The sequence below is a fragment of the Heterodontus francisci genome, chromosome 30 (assembly GCF_036365525.1).
Source record: "Heterodontus francisci isolate sHetFra1 chromosome 30, sHetFra1.hap1, whole genome shotgun sequence".
NCBI lineage: Eukaryota > Metazoa > Chordata > Chondrichthyes > Heterodontiformes > Heterodontidae > Heterodontus > Heterodontus francisci.
Genome location: NC_090400.1, coordinates 58,244,985 through 58,268,608, shown reverse-complemented (window position 1 = coordinate 58,268,608; position 23,624 = coordinate 58,244,985). Strand labels below are relative to the sequence as shown.

At 43.5% G+C, this 23,624-nt stretch overlaps 1 protein-coding gene across 2 annotated transcripts in view; it reads left to right on the top strand.

The window, feature by feature from the left end:
* The first annotated feature begins 1,135 nt into the window (after positions 1–1,135).
* Positions 1,136–23,624, top strand: part of LOC137346836 (flotillin-2-like) — a 122,350-nt gene continuing 99,861 nt past the window's right edge. Inside the window, exon 1 of one of the 2 annotated variants that reach the window (XM_068010756.1) lies at positions 1,136–1,245. In XM_068010756.1, the coding sequence (XP_067866857.1) occupies positions 1,197–1,245 (49 nt within the window). In that variant the 5' untranslated portion in view covers positions 1,136–1,196. The remainder of the gene's footprint in view (positions 1,246–23,624) is intronic. The other variant, XM_068010757.1, reaches the window with a different exon arrangement.

Sequence of the window (23,624 nt, the reverse complement as noted above, 5' to 3'; positions counted from 1 at the left end):
AGTCGGTCAAATGCTGACTTGATGTCAAGGGCAGTCACTCTCACCTCACTTTTGTCCATGTTTGAACCAAGGCTGTAATGAGGTCAGGAGCTGTGGCCCTGGCGGAACCCAAACTGAGCGTCACTCAGCAGGTTATTGCTAAGCAAGTGCTGCTTGATGGCACTGTTGATGACACCCTCCATCACTTTACTGATGATTGGGAGTAGACTGATGGGGCGGTAATTGGCCGGGTTGGACTTGTCCTGCGATTCACTGAGCCAGTGATGTCAGTCCATGCTGAGTTAGTTGATCTTGGCTATCTTTGTGGTCAGGTGTCTGCAGTCACACGTTCCAACTGTGACTACACTTCAAAAAGTACTTCACTGGCTGCACAGCACTTTGAGACATCTGGTGGTTGTGAAAGGCGCTATAGAAATGCAAGTCCTTTTTCTTTTTTGTTTCAGTGTCCCCGGATTAGGATGGGACGATCTGAATGGCACCAGGTCCTTATTCTGTATCCAGTGACTTCTGTTAAAAAGTGGATGTGTGTGTGTGTGTGTGTGTGTGTTTGTGAGATGAGGAAAGATTGGATTCAATTGTGATGGTCCATGTGGTTCAATAGCTTGCCAAGAGTCTCGGTCAGGGCCCAGACATGAAGAATGGCCACTCGAAGGAAGTACTGAAGGACCATTAATGCCAGTGGAAATGGGTCTCAAGAAGGAGTCAAGAAAAAGGCAGGAAAAATAGTTCTTTAAAAATTCCATAAATTGAAATTTGGATTTAAAAAGCAATTGAGTTGAAAGATCTGAATTGATGAAGGTTTATGAAATTTATTTCTGTTATATTGCTGAAATAATGAGCAACAAGCAGTTCGTTATTAAGTAATATTAAGAATGGAGAAATTAGGTGGTTTTCCAATTTCCTTTGAAGTTGGACAACACATATTGTGGAATTACAAACCTTTCCGGTGCGGTTTCAGTGTGACACCGATGAGGGGGGGGCAAAGGAGTCTACTTAGCGACTTCCGCCCCGCTGCCTGTTCATCGGCGGAGGGATTTCAGTGGGACAGCCATGGGGGCAGCAGGAGGACGAGTAGCGACATCCGCCCCGCAGGGGACGGGGTGGGGCGAGTGTCAGTGGGGCGGGGCTGTCCGCTCCACCGCCTTGGATCGCGCTTGTTGTTGTGAAGAGGCGACGGGGTGAAGCGGGTTGCGAAAATGGGCAATTGTCACACGGTGGGACCTAACGAGGCGCTTGTGGTGTCAGGTAACCCGCTTCATCCCTCACTGCTGGGGGGGGGAGTAAAGCGCAAATTTAACCCGGGGGTTGGTGGGAGCGGGTTGGGGGGGGTCAGAAAAAAGACTTTAAAAAAAATATAATGGACAAAAAGAATCAGTGAGGTAGGAGTGTTCTCCTGAGAAACTAGGCCCCATTCTCAGGGTTGATCAAGCTGAAGCAATTGGAAATAATCATTGTTTATTCAATTAAATATTAGGCAGAGGGATTTCAATTCGCTGCAGCTTTTATTGTTTCATTTTTTAGGGGGTGGGTTGCAGTTTTCGCCCCTTTAATAAAAAACTTTAACTTTTTTTGTTTCAATAAACGCTTAACATTCATTTTCTTAAATGCTAAATAATTGAAGCGTTTCTTTAATGTTTTAAATTTGATTTCTACTGTTTTTAAAAAGTAATTCAAGTTTTTGTTTCAAGTGTCTGAGGTTTTTAATATTTAAATGCTTATATTTAGTTGACATAAAATCAGTTTTTGGAAAAGGGTTTGAATTTATTGAATAAGAATTGTGTCCCAGGTCAGTTGTTTGGTTGGCGTGAATAATTAAATAAATGCAAACCAATTTTGGCTAAGCTGTTGACAAAAATGTCACCGATCAGTCAAGAATTGAGATTTTGCTTTATTTTCACATCTGTAATGGTTGCGAGTTCAAAAAATAAATGTAAATATCTCCCTTAGCAGTGATTTTATTTTATACATGCGTTCAGATGTTGAGATCAGCTTGTGTAGATGAACTAGGGTGTGTACATGGTCATGAATGGAGAGCTGTATTGTAGTGTACTACACCATGATTTTTTTTTTCCAGTCTTAAAAAAAGGTTTCTCTGGCGTTCCTTTAATCTATTAAATACTGTACAAATCTTAGATTTTGGGTTTAGTTCAAATTTTGAATCTCACCTTGTTTATGTAAGAAGCTCTTGAAGGCTTGGCTCATTAACCCTATGATTGCCGAGGGAATTTGCTTCAAGCCCAGTCTGTCACATCGGTGTGTGCACAGTGCTGTCCTTCACTTTGACGTACTGTATAAGAACATGATATGAATCCAACCTGAATTTGTCAGTTTATAAAATTAGCCTTTAAATGCCATTTGATCTGTTGGTTGAGGGGGACCGGGAAGGGTGGGGCTTCTCTGTGTGGAGGTGTTGAATTTGAGAGGACAGCTGAGTCTTACTTGCATCTCATGGCAACTGTGCATAGGTAGGAAATCCCAGGCCACCATCCAAGGCTGAAGGAGACAGCGACAGTAGAAATAGCAATTTAAACAGGAAATGCTCAGGCCAGGTAGCATCTGTGGAGAGAGAAGTAGTTAACATTTCAGGGTGATGATGCTGAAAACTCTCTTTCTGCCTGCACAGAAGCTGCCTGGTGTACTGGGTATTTCCTGCATTTTCTGTTTTTATTTTGGTTTTCCAGCATTATTTTGCTTTTGTAAAGATAAAGGGTGCATTTACCTTCAATACCCCATGAAATCACACTTCCACCAGGATCTTGAAGTTGTGTGAAGGGGTTCAGTTCCATACCTGTCGCCCATTTTGACTTGTTAGATTAACAGTAAATGGGGACACTGGCTTGGGACGTACAAATAAACTCTGACAAGAACACGAATTGCTGGATGTGCACAGCATCTGAGATAGAACAGAGAGAGCTTAAAGTTTGGGCCATGACAGTTTGTCAAAGAATGGACTTTCATTTCTGTAGCGCCTTTCACAATCTCAGAATGTCCCAAAGTGCTTTACAACCAGTTATGTATTTTTTTTTTTGAATTGTAATCACTTTTTTGATGTCGGAAACACTGCAGCCAATTTGCACACAGCAAGCTCCCACAAACAGCAATGTGATGATGTCTGGCTAATGTGTTTTTTGACCATGTCAGCTGAGGGATAAATATTGGCCAGGACTTTGGGGAGGACCCCCGCAGCTCTTCCAATAGTGCCGTGGAATATTTTACCTGAGTGGGCAGATGGGGCCTCGGTTTAACATCTCATCTGATGGACAGCATCTCTGACAGTGTGTGACAGCACTGGGAGTGTTAACCTGGACTAAATTCTGAAATCTCTGGAATGGGACTTCAACCCATGACCCTTTGATTCCGAGGCAAGGGTTCTACCCACTGAGCCCATGCTGACCCCTTTGTCGGAAATCCACTCTGCTGCAAATTTACACCTGAGTTATCCCTGCTTTTCCTGCTAACAGACCTGCTGTGTATTTACACAGTTTTTGGCTTGTGATCTCTTGTATAGTCACTCAAAGTCCTAAGGTCAGGTCGCGGGTAAAGTCCGTATTGTCTTTCAGATTAGCTTTTTGTCTTGTGGGGAAGGTAAACTGTACTATTTCCAATAATAATAACTAATGTACTATTACCAGTTGGGGTTCAAATGGAGATTGTTGCTTGAAGTGAAGGATGTTCTTTGTAGATTCGAAGTGGATGCTAGATACAGTTTCCTTTCTCACAATTTGGTTTTCCAATGATGATAACCAGGAATATTATACAGCACTCTGCACTTGTTCACTGGTTATGAGCAAGTGAGATTTTGGGGAGGAATATGGAAAGTTGCTAAATTCTCCTTGTTTGGTTAGGGTTGACTGTTGATCAGCTTCCCATCGTCATTAGTATCTTAGCGTATTTACAATCCCTGGATTGTTGTCTCTGCCAGTTCATTGCTCCGTTGTGATCTATCTTCCTAGCTTTACTGTAGACTGCATTCCTCGCTGTTGTCCTTGCTAAAGGCAAAACATAAGCAAGGAGTAGAATTTTTTTGGAAAGAATTGAACGCTATTAAGGGCTATAAAGAGAAATTTCAGACCAGGGGCAAACTTGTGATGGAGTTTGGCCACAGAGTAGTGTGAATGCAGGTCTCCATACTGTGAGCTCTTGATCTCAACTCCTGCTGTGAGGAGTACTGTACCCCAGGGATGGAGATTTGTAGTTATCAGAAGAGATTTGAGATACTGGGACTATTTTCACTAAAGCAGAGCAGGATTTAATTGAAAATTATGAAGGATTTTTCTGCAGTGAATAGGCAAAGACCATTTCCACCAGTTGGGGAGTTGCTCATTGATTTTAAAATGATTACTGAGGATGAGAAGAGAGCACAGAAGCCTGTTGGAGTGTCGAATGCCTTGCCACAGGGAGTGGTTAAGTCAGAGACCTTTTTTTTAGCAAGGAAAATGGGATAAATATTTAAAGTAGAGGTAGGTACAGGGCGACAGGAAGAAAGGGGCTACTGGAGTTAGCTTTGGATTGCTTTATTGAAGAGCTGATACCAACACTGGGCTAAAAAAACTTGCTGTGCTGTCAAACAGCGATAGTGAGAATCAGTGAGGAAGGGAGAATCAGAGAAAAATGTGGTAAAAAAGGTAAGTTTTTTGGAAGAGAATAGCTAATTCACTTCCTAAGGTGCAACAGGAGACTGGTTGGGAAAACAAGATTCAACTTTTAAGTTTTAAAAAGTTTCCAACACACTCTGTACACATTTGATCATCTCATGTTGGGTTTTCCAATCACCCCTTTCACCACATCCTCCCTCATTTCATCTTGTCCAAATTAACGTGAGCCGAGACATTGAGGGGGGTCGTTTTAAGCTAACCTGCTGACAGTCCAATGAAATCGACGTGTAAAATGGGCGGTCGATCCGCGATCCAATCCTGTCCATCCCCCCCCCCCTGTATGGGTGAGCTTAATATTAACCCCTTTCCTCCCCACATGTGTCAGCTAATCAGGGAGGGTAACACAGTTGGATTTTGAGCCTCCTTGCTTACCTTTCGCCTATTTCCACCTCTGTAACATCGTCCAAGTCTGCCCCAACTCAACTCATTTGCTGCTGCAAGCCTCATCCATGCCTTTGTTACCTCTAGGTTAGACTAATTGAACATTCCACTGGCCAGCCTCCCATCTACCACCATCCATAAACTTAATCTCATCCAACACTCTGCCTTCACGTCTGAACTCGCGCCATGTACTGTTCGCCCATCATCCATGTGCTTAATGACCAGCATTGGTTCCTCATCCTTATTTTCACATCCCTTCATGGCCTCACCCTTCCCTATCTCTGTAACCTCCTCCAGCCCCACAACCTTCCAAGCTCTTTGTGCTCCTCCAATTCTGGCCTCTTGAGCATCCCTGAATTTCCTTGCTTCACCATTGGTGTCCATGTCTTCAGCTGCCTAGTCCTTAAGCTCTGCAATTCCTAAACCTCTCCTATGAAGACATTACTTCAAACCTCCCTCTTTGATCAAGCTTTGAGTCACCTGTTCTAATATCACCTTATGTGACTCAGTGTCAAATTTCATTCGATAACACTCCTGTGAAGCACTTTAGGATGCTTTACTATGTTAAAGGTGTTACATAAATGCAAGTTGTTGTTCTCGCCTAATTCCTACATGTGCTACACTTGGTAGCAGGGGTCCCTGGATAGCAGTTGACAGTGAGAGCCCTGGCTTTTTCCCCAACCCAGCTGAGGTGTTTAACCCACTTGCAGTGGCCCAACCTCTGTCCCACCTGACATCAGTAAACTGGTTGTATAGTGGAGGAGGGACCTGTGACTGTCTGACATCAGTAAACTGGTTGTATAGTGGAGGAGGGACCTGTGACTGTCTGATTAATGCCATTACGTGCAGCCCGTCAGAGGGTCTTCCAAAGCTCAAATATCTGTTTATACCCTATCGTGGACAGTGGTTGAGGCATTGGGGAGCCAGCATTGCACAGTGGTGGGTTCCTGATCTCGAGCCCAGAGCCGTGGAGAAGTGCAGAGTGCAGACAATAACCTCCACACTGCACCACTTTACTGTTTGTTCCATAAATCTAACATTGAACTGCTGGGAACCCAGAGCTAATGGTTGGACTGGAATCCTGGGTTTGGAACTCTAGATCCAACTTACGGATGTGCTGAGTAACTTAATGGCTTCAAGGCACTTGGCCAATAGCATGTTCAGTGCTGTTAAGTTGAATAGTTTTGCTTGGATCTTGTATGGGAATCTGGGACTGTTTTACACAAATGCCAGGAGTAATGCAAATTTCGAACAAATTAGGCAGTTAATGAAGACAAATCATCAAAGGGAGAGAAACTTCCCATTTACTTTTGATGCCAGTGGGAATCTGTAATGAATAGCAGGGATGGTAGGGGCATAATCTGCCTTTAAATCCTCCGAATAATTCATATTTGATTTTTTCAACTCGCCATAATTCCCTGAAATGTCTTTATTTTTCAAAACTTGCATTCTGTTTTTTTAGTTTCTTTAGTCGCCTTACTGGCCAAGTTTTGTTAGTCTGAAGAAAGGCTGCCTGTTTTCCCCATGGTGAGGTAGGGGGTAGAAGTGAGAGAATGGTCAATAGTTTTCTCACTGTACTGGCCTTTTGGAAAGTCTCCACTGTCGGCTGCTGGAGCTGGATCGTGTGCTCTGAAACTCGGGCAAGAATTGTTCTGGCACAGTCCACCAGCGAGAGCCTCTGCTGCAGTTCGGGGTGGTCCACAGCCTCCTCAGTATTGCCTGCCAACTGGACGAAGTAATTGACTTTTAATGTCCAAAATCAGCGAATTGGGGGTGCTGAAACTGACCTCTGTCATAGTCATTATGGCAGAGAAGGAGGCCATTCAGCCTATTGAGTTTGTGTTGGCTCTCAGTTAAACAATTCAATAAGTCCCATTCCCCAACTCTATCACTGTAGCCCTTCAAGTTTATGTCCCTCAATGACCGTTCAATTTCCTTTTGAAATCATTAATTTTCTGTGCTTCAAGCCCCTTGTGGGCAGCAAGTTCCAGGTCACTGGCACTAGCTGCGAGAAAACTTCTTCTCATATTCTCCACCCACCCCCCATCACAACAAACACACACACTGCATCTCTTGCCCAAAAACCTTAAATCGCTGTCTCCTAGTCCTTGTACCATCAGCTAACGGGAGCAGCTTTTCTTTGTCTAACTTATCTAAACTTGTGGCAAAAGCGGGGAAACATCAGCCCAGGTTTCCACTCGCTAATTTTCTCCTGTCAGTTAAATGGTTTTAACTGCTCCCAGAAAGACCCTGCAGACCTGTCCAGCAGCATCCAGTTGTAAAATAATTCCAGGGTTTTTGACTGCAGTCCAATAACTCCTGTGGAAAATGTGGATGTGTAGGAATCTGATGGAGACTTGATTGGACTCCACATGCCTGTGAGCAGGGCAGTTGGCCCCAGAGTCTTGGACAATATATATCCTGAAATCAATAAACCTTTCCCTTAGCGGAGTTGTCAGTAACCAGGGGGCATAGATTTAAGGTAAGGGGCAGGAGGTTTAGAGGGGATTTGAGGAAAACATTTTTCACCCAGTGGGTGGTTGGAATCTGGAATGCACTGCCTCAAGGGTGGTAGAGGCAGGAACTCTCACAACATTTATGAAGTATTTAGATGAGCACTTGAAACGCCATAGCATACAAGCCTACGGGCCAAGTGCTGGAAAATGGGATTCGAATTGATAGGTGCTTGATGCTGGGGCTGAAGGGCCCGTTTCTGTGCTGTACAACTCCATCATGTTTTAAACAATAATTTTATCTGGTCATTGTCTTGTTGCTGTTTGTGGGAGCTTGCTAGGTGTAAATGTGTTGCTCTTTCCTGCATTCCTGCATGGATACAGTTTTGGTGTGAGACCACACCTCAAATACTGAGCATACGAAGTAGGAGCAGGAATAGGTCACTCGGCCCTTCGAGCCTGCTCCGCCATTCATGGCTGAACTGATTACTCCACATTTCCACCTACCCTCGATAAGCTTCCACCCCCTTGCTTATCAAGAATCTATCTACCTCTGCCTTAAAAATATTCAAAGACTCTGCTTCCACCGCCTTTTGAGGAAGAGAATTCCAAAGACTCACCACCCTCAGAGAAAAAAATTCTCCTCATCTCTGTGTCTTAAATGGGCGACCCCTTATTTTCAAACAGTGACCCCTAGTTCTAGATTCTCCCACAAGAGGAGACATCCTCTCCACATCCACCCTGGTAAGACACCTCAGGATCTTATATGTTTCAATCAAGTCGCTTCTTACTCTTCTAAATTCCAGCGGATGCAAGCCCAGTCTTTCCTCGTAAGACAGCCCACCCATTCCAGGTATTAGTCTAGTAAACCTTCTCTGTACTGCCTGCAAAGTATTTACATCCTTCCTTAAATATGGAGACCAGTACTGTACACAGTACTCCAGATGGGGTCTCACCAATGCCCTGTGTAGCTGAAGCATAACCTCCCTACTTTTTTATTCAATTCCCCTTGTGATAAATGATAACATTCTATTAGCTTTCTTAATTACCTGCTGTACCTGCATACTAACGTTTTGCCATTCATGCACTAAGACACCCAGATCCCTCTGCATCTCAGAGCTCTGCAATCTCTCACCATTTAGATAATATGCTGCTTTTTTATTCTTCCTGCCAAAGTGGACAATTTCCCACTTTCCCACATTGTACTCCATTTGCCAAATCTCTGCTCACTCACTTAACCTATCTATATCCCTTTGTAGCCTCCTTATGTCCTCTTCACAAGTTACTTTCTTACCCATCTTTGTGTCCTCAGCAAATTTAGCAACCAAACCCTTGGTCCCTTCATCTAAGTCAATTCTATAAATTGTAAAAAGTTGAGGCCCCAGCACAGATCTTTGTGACACAACAGTTTAGGACTCCATATCTAAGGAAGGATATAGTTGCATTTGTACAGCGAAGGTTCACTAGATTGATTCCTGGAATGGGGTTGTCCTATGATGAGAGGCTGAATAAATTAGGTCTATGCTTTCTGGAGTTTAGAGGAATGAGAGGTGGTCTCATTGAAACATTCAGTATTCTGAAGGGGCTTGACAGGGTAGACACAGAGGTTATTTCCCTTGGCTGGGAAATCTAAAACACGGGACACAGTCTCAGGATAAGGGGTTGATCGTTTAGGACTGAGGTGAGAAATTTCTTTACTCGAAGAGTTGTGATTGTTGGGAATTCTCTATCCAGAGGGTTGTGGATGCTCCATCTTACAGTATATTGAAGGCTGGGATAGACAGGTTTTTGGTGTCTCGGAATGAAGGGATATGGGTAACGGGTAGGAAAGTGGAGTTGAGGCCCATGATCAGCCATGATGGTATTGAATGGCGGAGCAGGCTCGACAGGCCGTATAGTCTACTCTTGCTCCTATTTCTTAAAATACACTTCAAAGGTGCTTTCATTAGCTGTAAAATGCTTTGGAACATTGAGGTCGTGATAAGCAATGTAGAAATGTGCAAGATTCTAGAATTGGAGGAGGAGGTTACAGAGATGTCGGAGGGTTGTAGGGCTGCAGGAGGTTACAGAGATAGGGAGGGTTGTGGGGCTGGAGGAGGTTAGAGAGGTCTCGGAGGGTTGTAGGGCTGGAGGAGGTTAGAGAGATCTCGGAGGGTTGTAGGGCTGGAGGAGGTTCCAGAGAGGGCTGAGAGAAGACTCTGATAAGGCAGTAGCTTTCTTTTTTTGACCTCAACTTTACACTGTAGTTCATTGGCTTCAAGAACAAAGTCCAAGTGTGGCTTTGCTTCTGTAGTTTGACTGAACATTCAAGCAGAAATGTTGGCCTGAGACGTCAGGCTATTTCATTTGGGAAGTTGCTGTTTGTAAAATGGAGTCCAGGAGCTGTAGACAGTTACAAAAAAAAGACTTTCTGAAATTTGCCCTGCTGTGGCTCAGCTTGGTGTGGGAGGATAACTGCGAGCTGGCTTTGTATGCATCTGTCACATTGGAATAATGAACAATCTGGATTTTGAAATGTAAACCTTGCTCGGTGAATCGTGGAAGGACCTTCTTGGGTTATAAATGTGTCTACCTGATGGAGCCTCTCCCACAATGATTGACCAGATTTGCTGGGTTAGCAAGTCAAAGAGAGGCTCCACACTAAGGAAGCTCCCAGGTTCACTCACTGCTCTGTGCATAGTTTGCTGATCTCAGCTCGGGTGGTAGAAGACATACAACATTGGCTTGTGTGGAGGGGGTGAGAGAGGGGAGGGCGAAGGTGCTTGGATGAGGAAGGTAAAGATTGGCCCAAATTTCCAGTTGTGATCCTGAGTCTGCTGGAGGAGAATGCGACAGAGAATGCGTGCGGACAGGGACCACCCACCAAAGAAAAGGCTGGACTCATAACCTGTCACAGTCGAATAGTCTGCCATCATTTGCTATCAAGGTTTATATTTGAGTCATGGCCAGATGGGTCCGCCCCGGCCTTGACGAGGGGGCAGTTTCACTTCGTATCATTTTAGTGCACAGTATAAGATTTTACTGTTTACAGTCCAGCCTTTCAATCAAGGTTTCTAGCACTTCCTGTGCATAAAGGAAAGAGGTTTGCAGATGAAGTTGGGGCTGCATGCATTGTAGCACAGGGCTGCTGTCCAGTTACAGTGATTTTAAACCAGCAGCAGAGCTGTTGCAGTGTGAGGCCCTCAGGGTTTTTAATCGTGGCATGGTGCAGCATACATTGAGGGACCACAGCCCATACAACAACAACTTGCATTTATCGAGCACCATCAACATAAATGTGTTCCACAGGAGCATAATGGAACAAAATTTAACACAGCAAGCCACGTAAAGAGATATTAGGACAGGTGACCAAAAGCTTGGTCAAAAGAGTTTGGTTTTAAGGAGCATCTTTAAAAGAGGAGAGAGAGGTGGAAGGGTTTAGAAAGGGAACTCCAGAGCTTAGGGCTTTGGCAACTTAAGGCACGGCCGCCAATGGGGAATGATTAAAATAGGGAAATGCTCAAGAGGTCAGACAGGCGGAGTCCAGAAGTCTGTCGGGGGAGGTGGGGGTTATTGGGTTGAAGTAGATTTCGAGATAGGGGTGAGGCCGTGGAAGGATTTGAAAACAGAGATGAGAATTTTAAATGTGAGAGAAAGTCATTTCTTTTGTGTGAGGTGGCAACCTTAAAGCTAAATTTCCGCACACACTCGGTCACAAGTATTTGCAAAGCTAGCGAGTTCACTTTGCGGATGCTATTGGCTCCTCAAAGACCAGTGCCGCGTGAAACCAGTATAAAATCAGATCACCCACAGCCCTCTCCATGCTGATCTCTACCCTTCCCGTAAATGGTGAATCTGTGAATGGCTAATAGTTCAATCTTTGCCCATTGTCGTAATGTAAATGACTGAGCAAAGGAAATTGAACAAACTGCATAAAAATTCCATTTTTGCTCAGAATATGTCTAATTGTGATAACTGAATACTAGAGCATGTTTATTCTGAAAGCACTGCATGAGGGGGTTGGGTTTACTCCTGAGAATGATGACCTGACTTAGCTGCTCAATAAATTAAATTTCAGTAAAGCATTATGACATCCTGACTGTCTTAATAATTAAATGTAAAAGGTTTCTAACTGTTCTGGAGCTGCCAGCTTCACTGCTAGGTCCTGCTGTTTTGTGGGTTTGTTGGCCTGCATAATTGAGATTTTGTGTCTTCCTCTCCCCTTCTGAGGGTGCTGAGTCAGGCTGGGGTACAGTTCTGTTGACATTGGAGTCATCTCGCTTATTACCCAAGTTCCCGGTCTTAATGCTTGTGCCCAGTGAGGGCTGGCCGGCAATTTGATTCTAGTGAGCATCATAAGCCAGCTCTAATATTGCCCACTTTTCAGCAGCTGTCACTGGATAGCAGTCAGGAGTCTGTGAACCCTGCCGGTCATTCTCCCCACCCTACCCCCCAATTCCCTCCAAATCTGAGCAGCATTGAGGTCAACTTTAGCCTCCCCCCTGCTTCTCCCCAATTACAACATCAAACCCACAAAAGCTGAAAGCTGAAAACTGCATTTGCTGGAAATTTGAAACAAATTGGAAAATACTGCTAACCACTGCGGCACAGTGGCACAGTGGTTAGCACCGCAGCCTCACAGCTCCAGGGACCCGGGTTCGATTCTGGGTACTGCCTGTGCGGAGTTTGCAAGTTCTCCCTGTGTCTGCGTGGGTTTTCGCTGGGTGCTCCGGTTTCTTCCCGCATCCAAAAGACTTGCAGGTGATAGGTAAATTGCCCGTTGTAAATTGCCCCTAGTGTAGGGAGGTGATAGGGAATATGGGATTACTGTAGGGTGAGTATAAATGGGTGGTTGTTGGTCGGCACAGACTCGGTGGGCCGAAGGGCCTGTTTCAGTGCTGTATCTTTAAATAAAAATAAAAAACATATTAGTCAACACCTATAAAGAGAGTGGGTGCGTTAATGTTTGAAGTGTGACCACTTTGTCAGAACTGGAAGATATTACTGGTGAACAGTATATAACAGAACAAGTGGGCAAAGAGAAAAGAAATCGAACACAGTGCTGAGGTGGAGTTTTCATTGACAGCAGCTAATTTAGCGTAAACAGGAGATTAAATCTGGAATCTTTTGTAATAATGGGCTGCTGCATTTACCCACTAAACAGTTGGATGAGCTTCATAACTGGGAACATTGTGAAGGAAAATTTCCACACTGCAAATTTATGCGACATGTCTTAAATGACCAGGGTTTTTTTTTAAAAAAAAGCATTTCCAAGCATGGTTGATGAATTACCACAGTGTTGTATCTAGTGTAGTGTTCTTACTGGTGTTAAATAGAGCAAGGTGCTTACCCTTCGGGGAATTAGGGTGGGGCAGCGGTTCCCTGGAGATGTGAGAGGTTATTGGATTTCTGCCAGACTTCTCAAATTTCCGAATTTTCCAGTATCCGTGGACTTAATGGTACATTGATGTATGTTGATGGATATCAATGAAAAACCATTTCTGCCACAGTAATTAAGACTTATCCTTGAAATTGACATTGGACCGGATTTTGTGGTCAGTGGAGAAGGAACATTGCTCACCATTCTTTACGCTAACAGCTGCCCGTGGGGTTTTGAGCAGTGACTTAGTCATAGGTGTCTGAAACAGCGCAGTGCCCTTTACAGGGGATATAGGACTTGTGTGAACAGGCAAGCAACAGTGTGTCGTCTCAGCCGGTCAGATTGAAGAATCCTCACTGAGACGAGCAGAGCCTAAACAAGGAAGTGTAAAGTAGAATATTTCATTCAAAGTAAAATCATGTACAGAAAGGGAAATAGGGAACAATAAGTGACAGTTAAAATAATTTTCAAAAAATCTCCAAAAATAATTAAAATTGTTAAAGTTAATTTTCAGTACCGGAGAGGTTGCTCAGCAGAAATTAAGACTTATCAAATTGTTAAAAATTCACTTAGACTTGAATGGACAAACTTCAACTTTTCTGACCTGTTTAGTGGGTTAGTACTCCAACCTTACGCCCTTGCATGTATTTTAATGTCAAATCTCTCGGCAAAGTACAGTGTAGCGAAGCTTACGGAGGAGCAGGGAAATCGGACAGCAGCTTCCGGGTTTTCTGTGTCACTGCGCATGTGCGGACACGAGAGGTTGCTGTCTGGTGTACTCTGTAATAATGGTGAGCGCTGATAGCCTTACAGTTACTATTACTACGAAATCCAGGCCCTTGTATTTCAAACGCTAGATGTGATTCCGCGATTGGACAACATTTGCTAAATAATGCACAGTGTGTTAAGAATTATGCTGACAACCAATTTAAGATTGTCAGTAGGGCTCACAGTGTGGCACATTTGCATGTACTGGAAGCTGCATCTATTAATACACAGGGCCTTGTTCTTTGCAGATAGAAAGAACATGTACGCACACTGCACTTGTTTCAGCTGAACAAAATAAGTAACAGCCATTCACTGGTTCATTACTCAGGGCAGTGCCTTGACCAATCAGAGTCAAGCTGCCTGGTTTAACTTTCAAACAAAACTTGGCAGTTAACTGTCAGTCATCATTGGCAACGCCTCGACCAATCAGAGTCATTTGCCAACCAGTCAGTGCACTCTTCTCATATATAGTAATAAATTTGTTTCCCTTACATTGGTATTTTTGCAATTTGTCCTGATGAGTGCAAGACGAAAAGCTTCAACAACATGTCTCTTTTCAGCAATACTACTTTTGAAGTGTATTCACTATTGTAATGCAGGAAATGTGGCAGCCAATTTGCACACAAACAGCAATGTGATAATGACCAGATCATCTGTTTTTTTGATTTGAATTGAGATGTAAACATTAGTCAGGACACAGAGGAGAACTCCCCTGCTCTTGTTCAAAATAGGATCTTTTATGTCCACCTGAGAGGGCAGATGGGGCCTTGGTTTGACATCTCGTCCGCAAGACAGCACCTCTGTCAGTACTGCACTGGTCTGTCAGCCTTGATTTTTGTGCACAATTCCTCAAACGGGAGTTGAACCCATAACCCTCTGACTCAGTGGCGAGGGTGCTACCCACTGAGCTATGTTTGACACCTCAAATAGCACTGGAGGGAGGTTGCAGAAATCCCGAAGAGAATGCATCAGTGGATGGTCCGCCAGTGGAGGTGGGCAAAGACGGGGTAATGGGGGATTTAGTGGGAGTAAGTGTAAGATACGATGTGGAGTTTTGGGCGAATTGTAGTTTATGTAAAATGGAGCTTGGGTAACTGAGGAGAGCAGTGGAGAAGGTGAGACTGGAGGCAGCAAAGATGTAAGTTTACGGTGAATTCAGGCTATCCCATAGAAGTGGAAGTAGACAGATTCAGTGATGAATAAAGCTCTAAACTGAACTGGACACTCAGTGCACACTCCCTAGTTGAGCATGAGTGGAATGTTGAGGAAGTTGAACAGAATGACTTCAGTTAAGTTAGAGTCTTATCAAGTATCGATCTTAATTTCCGTACACTGAGAAGTCAGGGAGGAGGATGAGTAGGACAGGGTACTTGGAGTCTAGGAAAAGTACAGACAAGTAAAAGCCACCTATTTTTAAAATAGATTTTTTTTTTCAAGTCTGGAAAACTGGTTTCACAGTTGCTTCAAAAGCATTTGATTTCTTAATTGCTGATTTCTTTTTACTATTTCAGTTTAAACTAAATGGAGAAATTTTAAAAAACTGCCAGAATTGGGGGAAGAGAAGGAACATGAGGTTACTTTAAGGTTGCAAAATGGGAACCCAAGTGTAGTTTTGAAACTGTAGTAGGAAAAGCTCACTCCTGACCTTGAAAGTTCAGCAATAATTTTGGTGGACGAAAGTGTTTTGAGTATTGCAGCAGGCAAAGAGGAATGTAATCCAACAGGTTTGAGGATGGGGCAATTTCCTCTCGACATTGACTATATCTCTCAATATTTTAACTGTGTAAGATCTTAGTGTGCAGAGGCTCCCATTGTTAATGGGTGCTGCATCTCTTGTGCAAACCTGATGTTATTCCCTCCACCATTGGTGGCCATGCCTTCAGCTGCCTGGGCTCTAAGCTCTGGAATTCCCTCCCTAAACCACCACCTCTCTACCCCTCTCCCTTCCTTTAAAATGCTTCTTAAAATCTACCTCTTTGACGAAGCTTTTGGTCAGCAGTCCTATTATCTACTTATGGTTCAGTGTCAAATTTTGTTTGATAATTGATCCTGTGCATGTTTTACTATGTTAAAGGTACTATGTAAATGCAAGTTGTTGTCTGTACTCTTTCTCTGTAGTTTCTGATTTTCTTTTTAAAAACAGGCCTTGTCAGTCAGACCCATTTTCAAAAGCAAATCAATCAGTCAAACCTCAGATCTACCTTAAAGTCAGCTCTCAGTTAAATCACTGTGAAGGCTCCTAGATAGCCAGTTGGAAAAGACACTTGGTTGAAGCTGAACCTTTTTGACATAAACAACCGTGTCTAAATATTGGGACTGCTGCAGCCATTGTCTTCGATCCCTGCTGCAAACCCTCCCCACTGATTCCATCCCTCTCTCTGGCAACTCTGAGGTAGAACCAGACTGTTCATAATCTTGGTGGCAAATTTGACCCTGAGAAGGGCTTCACAGAATCACAGAATAATACAGTGCAGAAGAGGCCCTTCAGCCCATCGAGTCTGCACCGATGCATTCAAGACACCTGACCTGTCTACCTAATCCCATTTGCCAGCACTTGGCCCATAGCCTTGAATGTTATGATGTGCCAAGTGCTCATCCAGGTACTTTTTAAAGGATGTGAGGCAACCTGTCTCTACCACCCTCCCAAGCAGTGCATTCCAGACTGTCACCACCCTCTGGGTAAAAAAGTTCTTCCTCAAATCATATTTGTTCCATCACTCAGACCACCTATTTCCACCTCTGTAACATCTATGATTCTGCTCCTGTCTCAGCTCATCTGCTGCTGAAACCCTCATCCATGCCTTTGTTTCCTCTTGACTTGACTATTCCATTGCACTCCTGGCTGGCCTCCCATGTTCTACCCTCTGTAAATTTGAAGTTATCCGAACTCACACCAAGTTCTGTTCACTGTGCTTGCTGGCCTGCATTGGCCCCTGGTTAAAGAATGCCACAATTTTAAAATTCTCATCCTTGTTTTCAAATCCCTCCACGGCCTCACCCCTCCTTATCTGTGTAACCTCCTACTGCCCTCCCAAGAAATCAGCATTCCTCCAATTCTGGCCTCGTGAACATTCTGGGTCGTGATAACTCCACCATTGGTGATAGTGCCTTGAGCTGCCAAGGCCCACAGTTCTGGAATTCCCTCCCTTAACCTCTCCATCTCGCTACCTCGCTTTTCTCTTTTAAGACACTCCTTAAAACCTACCTCTTTGGTTGAATGCTAAAAGCTTGGCCATATAATCTCCTGTGTCTCAGTGTCAAATTTTGTCACTTGAGACATTTCACTATGTTAAAGGTTCTGTGTAACTGCAAGTTATTGATGATGTTGTGCCCTATTTGAATATGAGCTAAGCTCCGAACTTGATGTTCTTGTCACCTTTGGAGTAGTTTGAGAGTACTCACTGTAAAGACCTAGATGCCTGGAAAATTGTGCTTGGCCTTCCACCCGTGGAACTATACTGCAGAAAAGAATTGCTGTCTTGGTGACAGGAATGAAAAATCAATGAGAGAAGGCTTGGTGGGGGGAGGGAGAGGAAACCCCAGCTCACTACATGTAAATATTATTATTCTGTCTGTTAGCAGATTCGAAACATATGGTTGCAGACAATTTTGATGTTTAAATAATCAGTCTTCTTTTGGACTGCGCTCAACCAGAAACCACATTAGCAGGGGCATTGTAAAGAACAAGAGCTGCAGCAAGTTTCAGCATCGTCCAGTGTCCTAAATGTGGGTAGTGCTGTCTTTGTCTTTGACTGTAGGCTGAATAGCAATAGCTAGCTTCCTTCAGATAGAGAACTGCATCTTAGTTATGTTAGAGAAATGTTTTCTTTGAATAGAGTGCTTACTGGCTGAAGCAAACTGGATAGTGAATCAGGTGTCCAAAGTGGATTTTTGTTTTGTGAAGGAGGAAGCCAGAATTTATTTCTTGTCTGAAATTTGCTGTGTATAATTTTTGGACCCATGATGGTGCTCTCATGTCTGCATCACATTCACATCAGGTGAACATTTTTTTGTAAGATATCAGATCTATTTAAGGATGTTATCTTCATACTCTTTTCCGTGCCCCTGGCATAACCACCTGAGGTAGGTAGCACTCTCGCCTCTGAGTTAGAAGGTTGTGGGTTCATGTTATTTCACAGTGACAGCAGCACAAAAACCTAGGCTACACTCCAGTGCAGCACTGAAGGAGTGCTGCAATGTCGAAGGTGCGATCTTTTGGATGGTGCGTTGAGCAGTCTGTCCCCTTGGGGTGAACGTAAAAGATCCATGGACTACTGGAAGAAACACGGGAATTCTCCCAGCATCCTGGCTAATATTTATATCTCAAACTCTACTTAAAACAGACTATCTGGTAATGTAGCTCTGTTGTCTGTGGGATCTTGCTGTGCACAAATTGGCTGCTGCAATTCCTACATAACAGCAGTGACTACACTTCGAAAGTACTTCATTGGCTGTAAAGTACCTTGTCCTGAGGTTGTGAAAGACGCAATAGTAATGTAAGTCCTTTCCTTTTTGGATTTCTGAGGTATATCAGAGGAATGCCACCTTAAAATGACATGGCACTGTTGTGTACCAAAGCCCAGGGCTTGGGCTGGTGTGACAGTGCTGCATGTCTCTGATTACCACAGCTCATATGTTGCTGTTCTCACCTGGTTTGGGAGCTGCTGTGCGAGGAGCAGGAGGTAGTTGGCATACCAACTTTAATTCCAGCCGGAGTTTGCCATGTGGGAAGAAGACTGTTGCAATCGGTGTCCGAATAGCAATTTCTGCGCAAATTTATTTTTGAGGCTTTATCTTTAAATATATAAAAATAGTGCCACAGATGAAGTGTGGGATTGTGTGAGCGTGTGAACATTCAGGTTGATGATTGGGCTGCTGGGTTTGGGTGCGGGTAGTAAAAGAGGGAATTGCAATGTTCATGGGTTTTCCTCCCTCCACCTCAGACAGTTGCTGTTTTTGATTTGTCGTTTTGTTAACGTTTGGTCCAGCCCTTCCCTGGTGTCAACTCTTCTATGAACAGTCTTAACAACAAATATTTCAGTAAAATGTGTGGAAACTTTTGTACTGTATGTATATATGTATTCCACTTGAAATTGTGCAAAATGCCCAGCAGTTTAATTATGGATTTCATTCTCAACTTGTAGGGAGAGAACACTTTGAGCTATCGCAATACTAGGATGAAATACTGGTGGGTACAATTGTGTCATTAGCAGTGGAAGCGGTTTGAGGAAATGAATTAAGAATATTACTCAAGAAGGGTATCACATGTTCGAAGACTGGCATAAATGCATTTTCCCCTTTCTGCTAAATCAGCTCAGTGGCTGCTGAAAGAGGAACTCAATAAAGGAGTTCAAGTCCTTTCTCCATAAAGTTGGAGCTCAGTTTCTTTTTTTTTCTCTGAGGCACTGGAATAAGATGAGTCACAATAACAAGCCAGGAACAGTAAACATTTCAATTTATTGAGCCATATTGTGGGGTGTTTTAAAAATCTGAGATGTCGATTCCACCATGTAACTTTTGTTATAAAACATGCAGTCCAATTCAGCTGTGGAGATATTTGGACCATTTCACAGTCTGGATAGGAAGTACAGAGTTCAAAAGCAATATGTTTGAGTTTATTCTTAAAGTTAGTGCATGGTTGTAAAGAATTTGAACATGGAACTGGAATATAAAGTGGCTTTTGTTGCTTCTTGCAAGAATTCGGGCTTAGAATTACAATTTTAGGAAATAACTAAGTTTGGCTTGAGGATTGATTAGCTGGAAGCTATTGGCAGAAAATAAATGTCGTTTATAAGGATTACAATGAAACACATCCACAGTTTTAAATTTTCTCCATCATCACCATCTCCGCATTGTGCCACGGTCTTTGCCTGTTTTGTCCCAGCCATGCTGTTTGGAGTTCTTGACCTAATTGCTATTATACCTGTTGCATAACCAGTTATAGGTGATTGGGAGTGAGCAATGAGATTTAGTTTAGTTTAGTTTTAAGATACTGCACTGAAACAGGCCCTTCAGCCCACTGAGTCTGTGCCGACCAGCAACCACCCATTTATACTAATCCTGCATTAATCAAATATTCCCTACCACATCCTCACCATTCTCCTACCACCTACCTACACTAGGGACAATTTACAATGGCCAATTTACCTATCAACCCGCAAGAGGTATTCATTTTTTGCGTGCCTTAAGTAAATGTACACCCATGTGACTGGTACATTTCAACTCCCACATTTTTGTGGCCTCCAAGTGTGCTACTACTGAAGTCCATGTAAACTACATCAACTTAAACAAATTTGCATTGAACGAGAGAAGGTATTAGCAGTTTTAGCGGCGTAAAAGTGGATAAATCCCCAGGCCCAGATGAGATGTATCCCAGGTTGCTATGTGAGGCAAGGGAGGAGATTGCAGGGGCTCTGACACAAATTTTCAAATCTTCTCTGGCCACAGGAGAAGTGCCAGAGGACTGGAGGACAGCATATGTGGTACCATAATTCAAGAAGGGTAGCAGGGATAAACCAGATAATTACAGGCCAGTGAGTCTAACATCAGTAGTAGGGAAACTATTGGAAAAATTCTGAGGGAAGGATTAATCTCCACTTGGAGAGGCAGGGATTAATCAGGGACAGTCAGCATGGCTTTGTCAGGGTGAGATCATGTCTCACCACTTTGAATTTTTTGAGGAAGTGACTATGTGTGTAGATGAGAGAAAAGCAGTTGATGTAGTCTACATGGGCTTCTGTAAGGCTTTTGATAAGGTCCCGCATGGGAAATTGGTCAAGAAGGTAAGAGCCCATGGGATCCAGGGCAATTTGGCAAATTGGATCCAAAATTGGCTTAGTGGCAGGAGGCAGAGGGTTGAGGGTTGGTTTTACGATTGGAAGCCTGTGACCAGTGGTGTACCACAGGGATCGGTGCTGGGACCCTTACTGTTTGTAGTGTACATTAATGATTTAGATGATCATATAGGGGGTATGATCAATAAGTTCGCAGATGACACGAAAATTGGTGTTGTAAATAGTGAGGAGGACAGCCATAGACTACAGAATGATATAGATGGGCTGGTAAGATGGACAGAGCAGTGGCAAATGGAATTTAATCCTGAGAAGTGTGAGGTGATGTGTTTTCGAAGGATTAACAAGTCAACGGAATATACAATGGATGGTGGGACCATAGGAAGTACAGAGGGTCAGAGGGACCTTGGTGTACTTGTCCATAGATCACTGAAGACAGCAGCACAGGTAGATAAGATGGGTAGGAAAGCATATGGAATACTTGCCTTTGTTAGCTGAGGCATAGAATATAAGAGCAGGGAGGTTATGATGGAGTTATATAAAATGCTAGTTAAGCTACAGCTGGATTACTGTGTACAGTTCTGATCACCACACTAAAAGCAGGATGTGATTGCACTGGAGAGGATGCAGAGGAGATTCACCAGGATGTTGCCTGGGCTGGAGCATTTCAGCTATGAAGAGAGACTCGATAGGGTAGGGTTGTTTTCCTTGGAGCAGAGAAGGCTGAGGGGGGACCAGATTGAGGTATACAAAATAGATGGGAAGAAACTTTTTGCCTTAGTGGAGGTGTCAGTAACCGGGGGTCTAGATTTAAGGTAAGGGGCAGGAGGTTTACAGGGGATTTGAGGAAAAATGTTTTCACCCAGAGGGTGGTTGGAATCTGGAACACAATGCCTGAAGGGGTGGTAGAGGCAGGAAGCCTCACAACATTTAAGAAGTATATAGAATAGCACTTGAAACGCCATAGCATACAAGGCTACGGGTCAAGTGCTGGAAAATAGGATTAGAATAGATTTACTTGATACCTGGCATGGACACGGTGGGCTGAAGGGCCTGTTTCTGTGCTGTATAACTCTGACTAACTGCTTTACCATCATGTACACACCTACTCGCCTCAAAAAATTCAATCAAATTTGTTAGACACGATCTCCCCCTGACAAAGCCATGTGGTCTATCGTTGATTAATCCCTGTCTCTCCAGTCGTTTCCCTACCACTGATGTTCGACTCACTGGCCTGTAATTACCTGGTTTATCCCTGTTACCCTTCTTGAATAATGGTACCACATTCCATTTCCTCCAATCCTCTGGCACCTCTTCTGTGGTCAGAGAGTATTTGAAAATTTATTTCAGAGCCCCTGCAATCTCCTCCCATGCCTCACATAGCAACCTGGGATACATCTCCTCTGGGCCTGGGGATTTATCCACTTTTAAGCCTGCTAAAACCGCTAATACCTCCTCCCTTTCAATGCTAATTTGTTCAAGTATATCACAGTCCTTCTCCCTGATCTCTACACCTACATCGTCCTTCTCCATACTGAACGCAGATGAAATGTAATCAATTAAAACCTCACCTACGTCCTCTGGCTCCACATACAGATTGCCATTTTGGTCCTTAATGGGCCTTACTCTTTCCCTGGTTATCCTCTTGCCCTTAATATACTTATAAAACACCTTGGGATTTTCCTTCATCTTGCCCACCAGTTTTTTTTATGCCCCCTCTTCGCTCTTCTAATTTTTTAAGTAACCCCCTCAGTCTGCCATAAGCTTCCTTTTTTTCTCCCTTATCCAATCCTCTATATCCCTTGACATCCAGGGTTCCCTGGACTTTTTGGTCCTACACTTCATTATGGGAACATGTTGGCCCTGAGCTTTCACTCTACTTTGTGAATGACTCCCACTGGTCTGATGTAGACTTTCCTACACGTACCTGCTCCCAGTACACTTTGGCGAGATCCTGTTTTATCATATTGAAATTGGCCTTCCCCCAATTCAGTACCTTTATTTCCGCTCCATCTGTGTCCTTTTCTATAACTACCTTAAATCTTAGAGTTATGGTCACTATCCCCGAAATGCTCCTCCACTAACACTTCTGCCACTTGTCCGGCTTCATTCCCGAAGATTAGGTCCAGTACCGCCCCTTCTCCTGTAGGACTTTCTATGTGCTGGCTCTTAAAGCTCTCCTGGATGCATTTTTAAGAATTCCACCCCCTTTAAGCCTTTTGCACTAAGACTATCCCAGTTAATATTGGAGAAGTTGAAATCCCCTACTATTATAACCCTATTAATTTATACTTTTGAGATTTGCCTACATTTCTGCTCTTCTATCTCTCCCTAACTATTTGGAGACTATTTGTACACTCCCAGCCAAGTGATTGCCCACTTTTTTGTTTTTACGTTCTAGCCTAATGGTCTCATTTGAGGAACCTTCTAAGATATCATCCCTCCTTACTGCAGTAATTGACTCCTTGATCAATAGTGCAATGCCGCCACCTCTTTTACCCCCTCCCCCGTCATGCCTGAAGATTCTGTCCCCTGCAATATTGAGCTGCCAGTCCTGCCCTTCCCTCAACCATGTCTCTGTAATAGCAATGATATCATATTCCTATGTGTTAATCAACGCCCTCAATTCATCTGCCTTACTTGTAAGACTCTTTGCGTTAAAATAGATGCAATCCAGCCTTGCATTATTCACTTGTGCATTAACAGGTCTATATTTGCTGTGCTATATCCTATATTCACTTGCTACTGTCTCAGCAGAAGGTGGGGGGGTTCAGGTACCAGAGGTGCTAACCTATGGATTACATAAGGCTGAATATAGTTGAGACATTGTGAAGCTATCTTAAATAATTCACTTTGGTACTGCAACCGCCTTTCAGCAGACCTATTCTGTGACTCTCTTCGTGGTTTACCCAATTGTTGTAACAGCACTGATCCCTGTCATTCAGAGTGGTAGGGAATGGGTTGCAAGGAGGTCAAGTTGTCACAACAAGAGTCTGTTGAGCTTGTAGGTCTGGTACTTTTGATAAAAGCTGAGTTGTGCTGTAGAGGAAGCTAGACTTACACATGGGTCTGGCGGTATACTCTGGCCATGTTGTGTCTGGTCAGAGGTGCGGAAAGAAAGTAGAAGGAAAATATTACAATGAATAAGTTAGGAGGGAGAGAGACACCAAGTAGGAGGAGTTCCTTGCTGTCTCTGACCATATCATGTACCTGATGC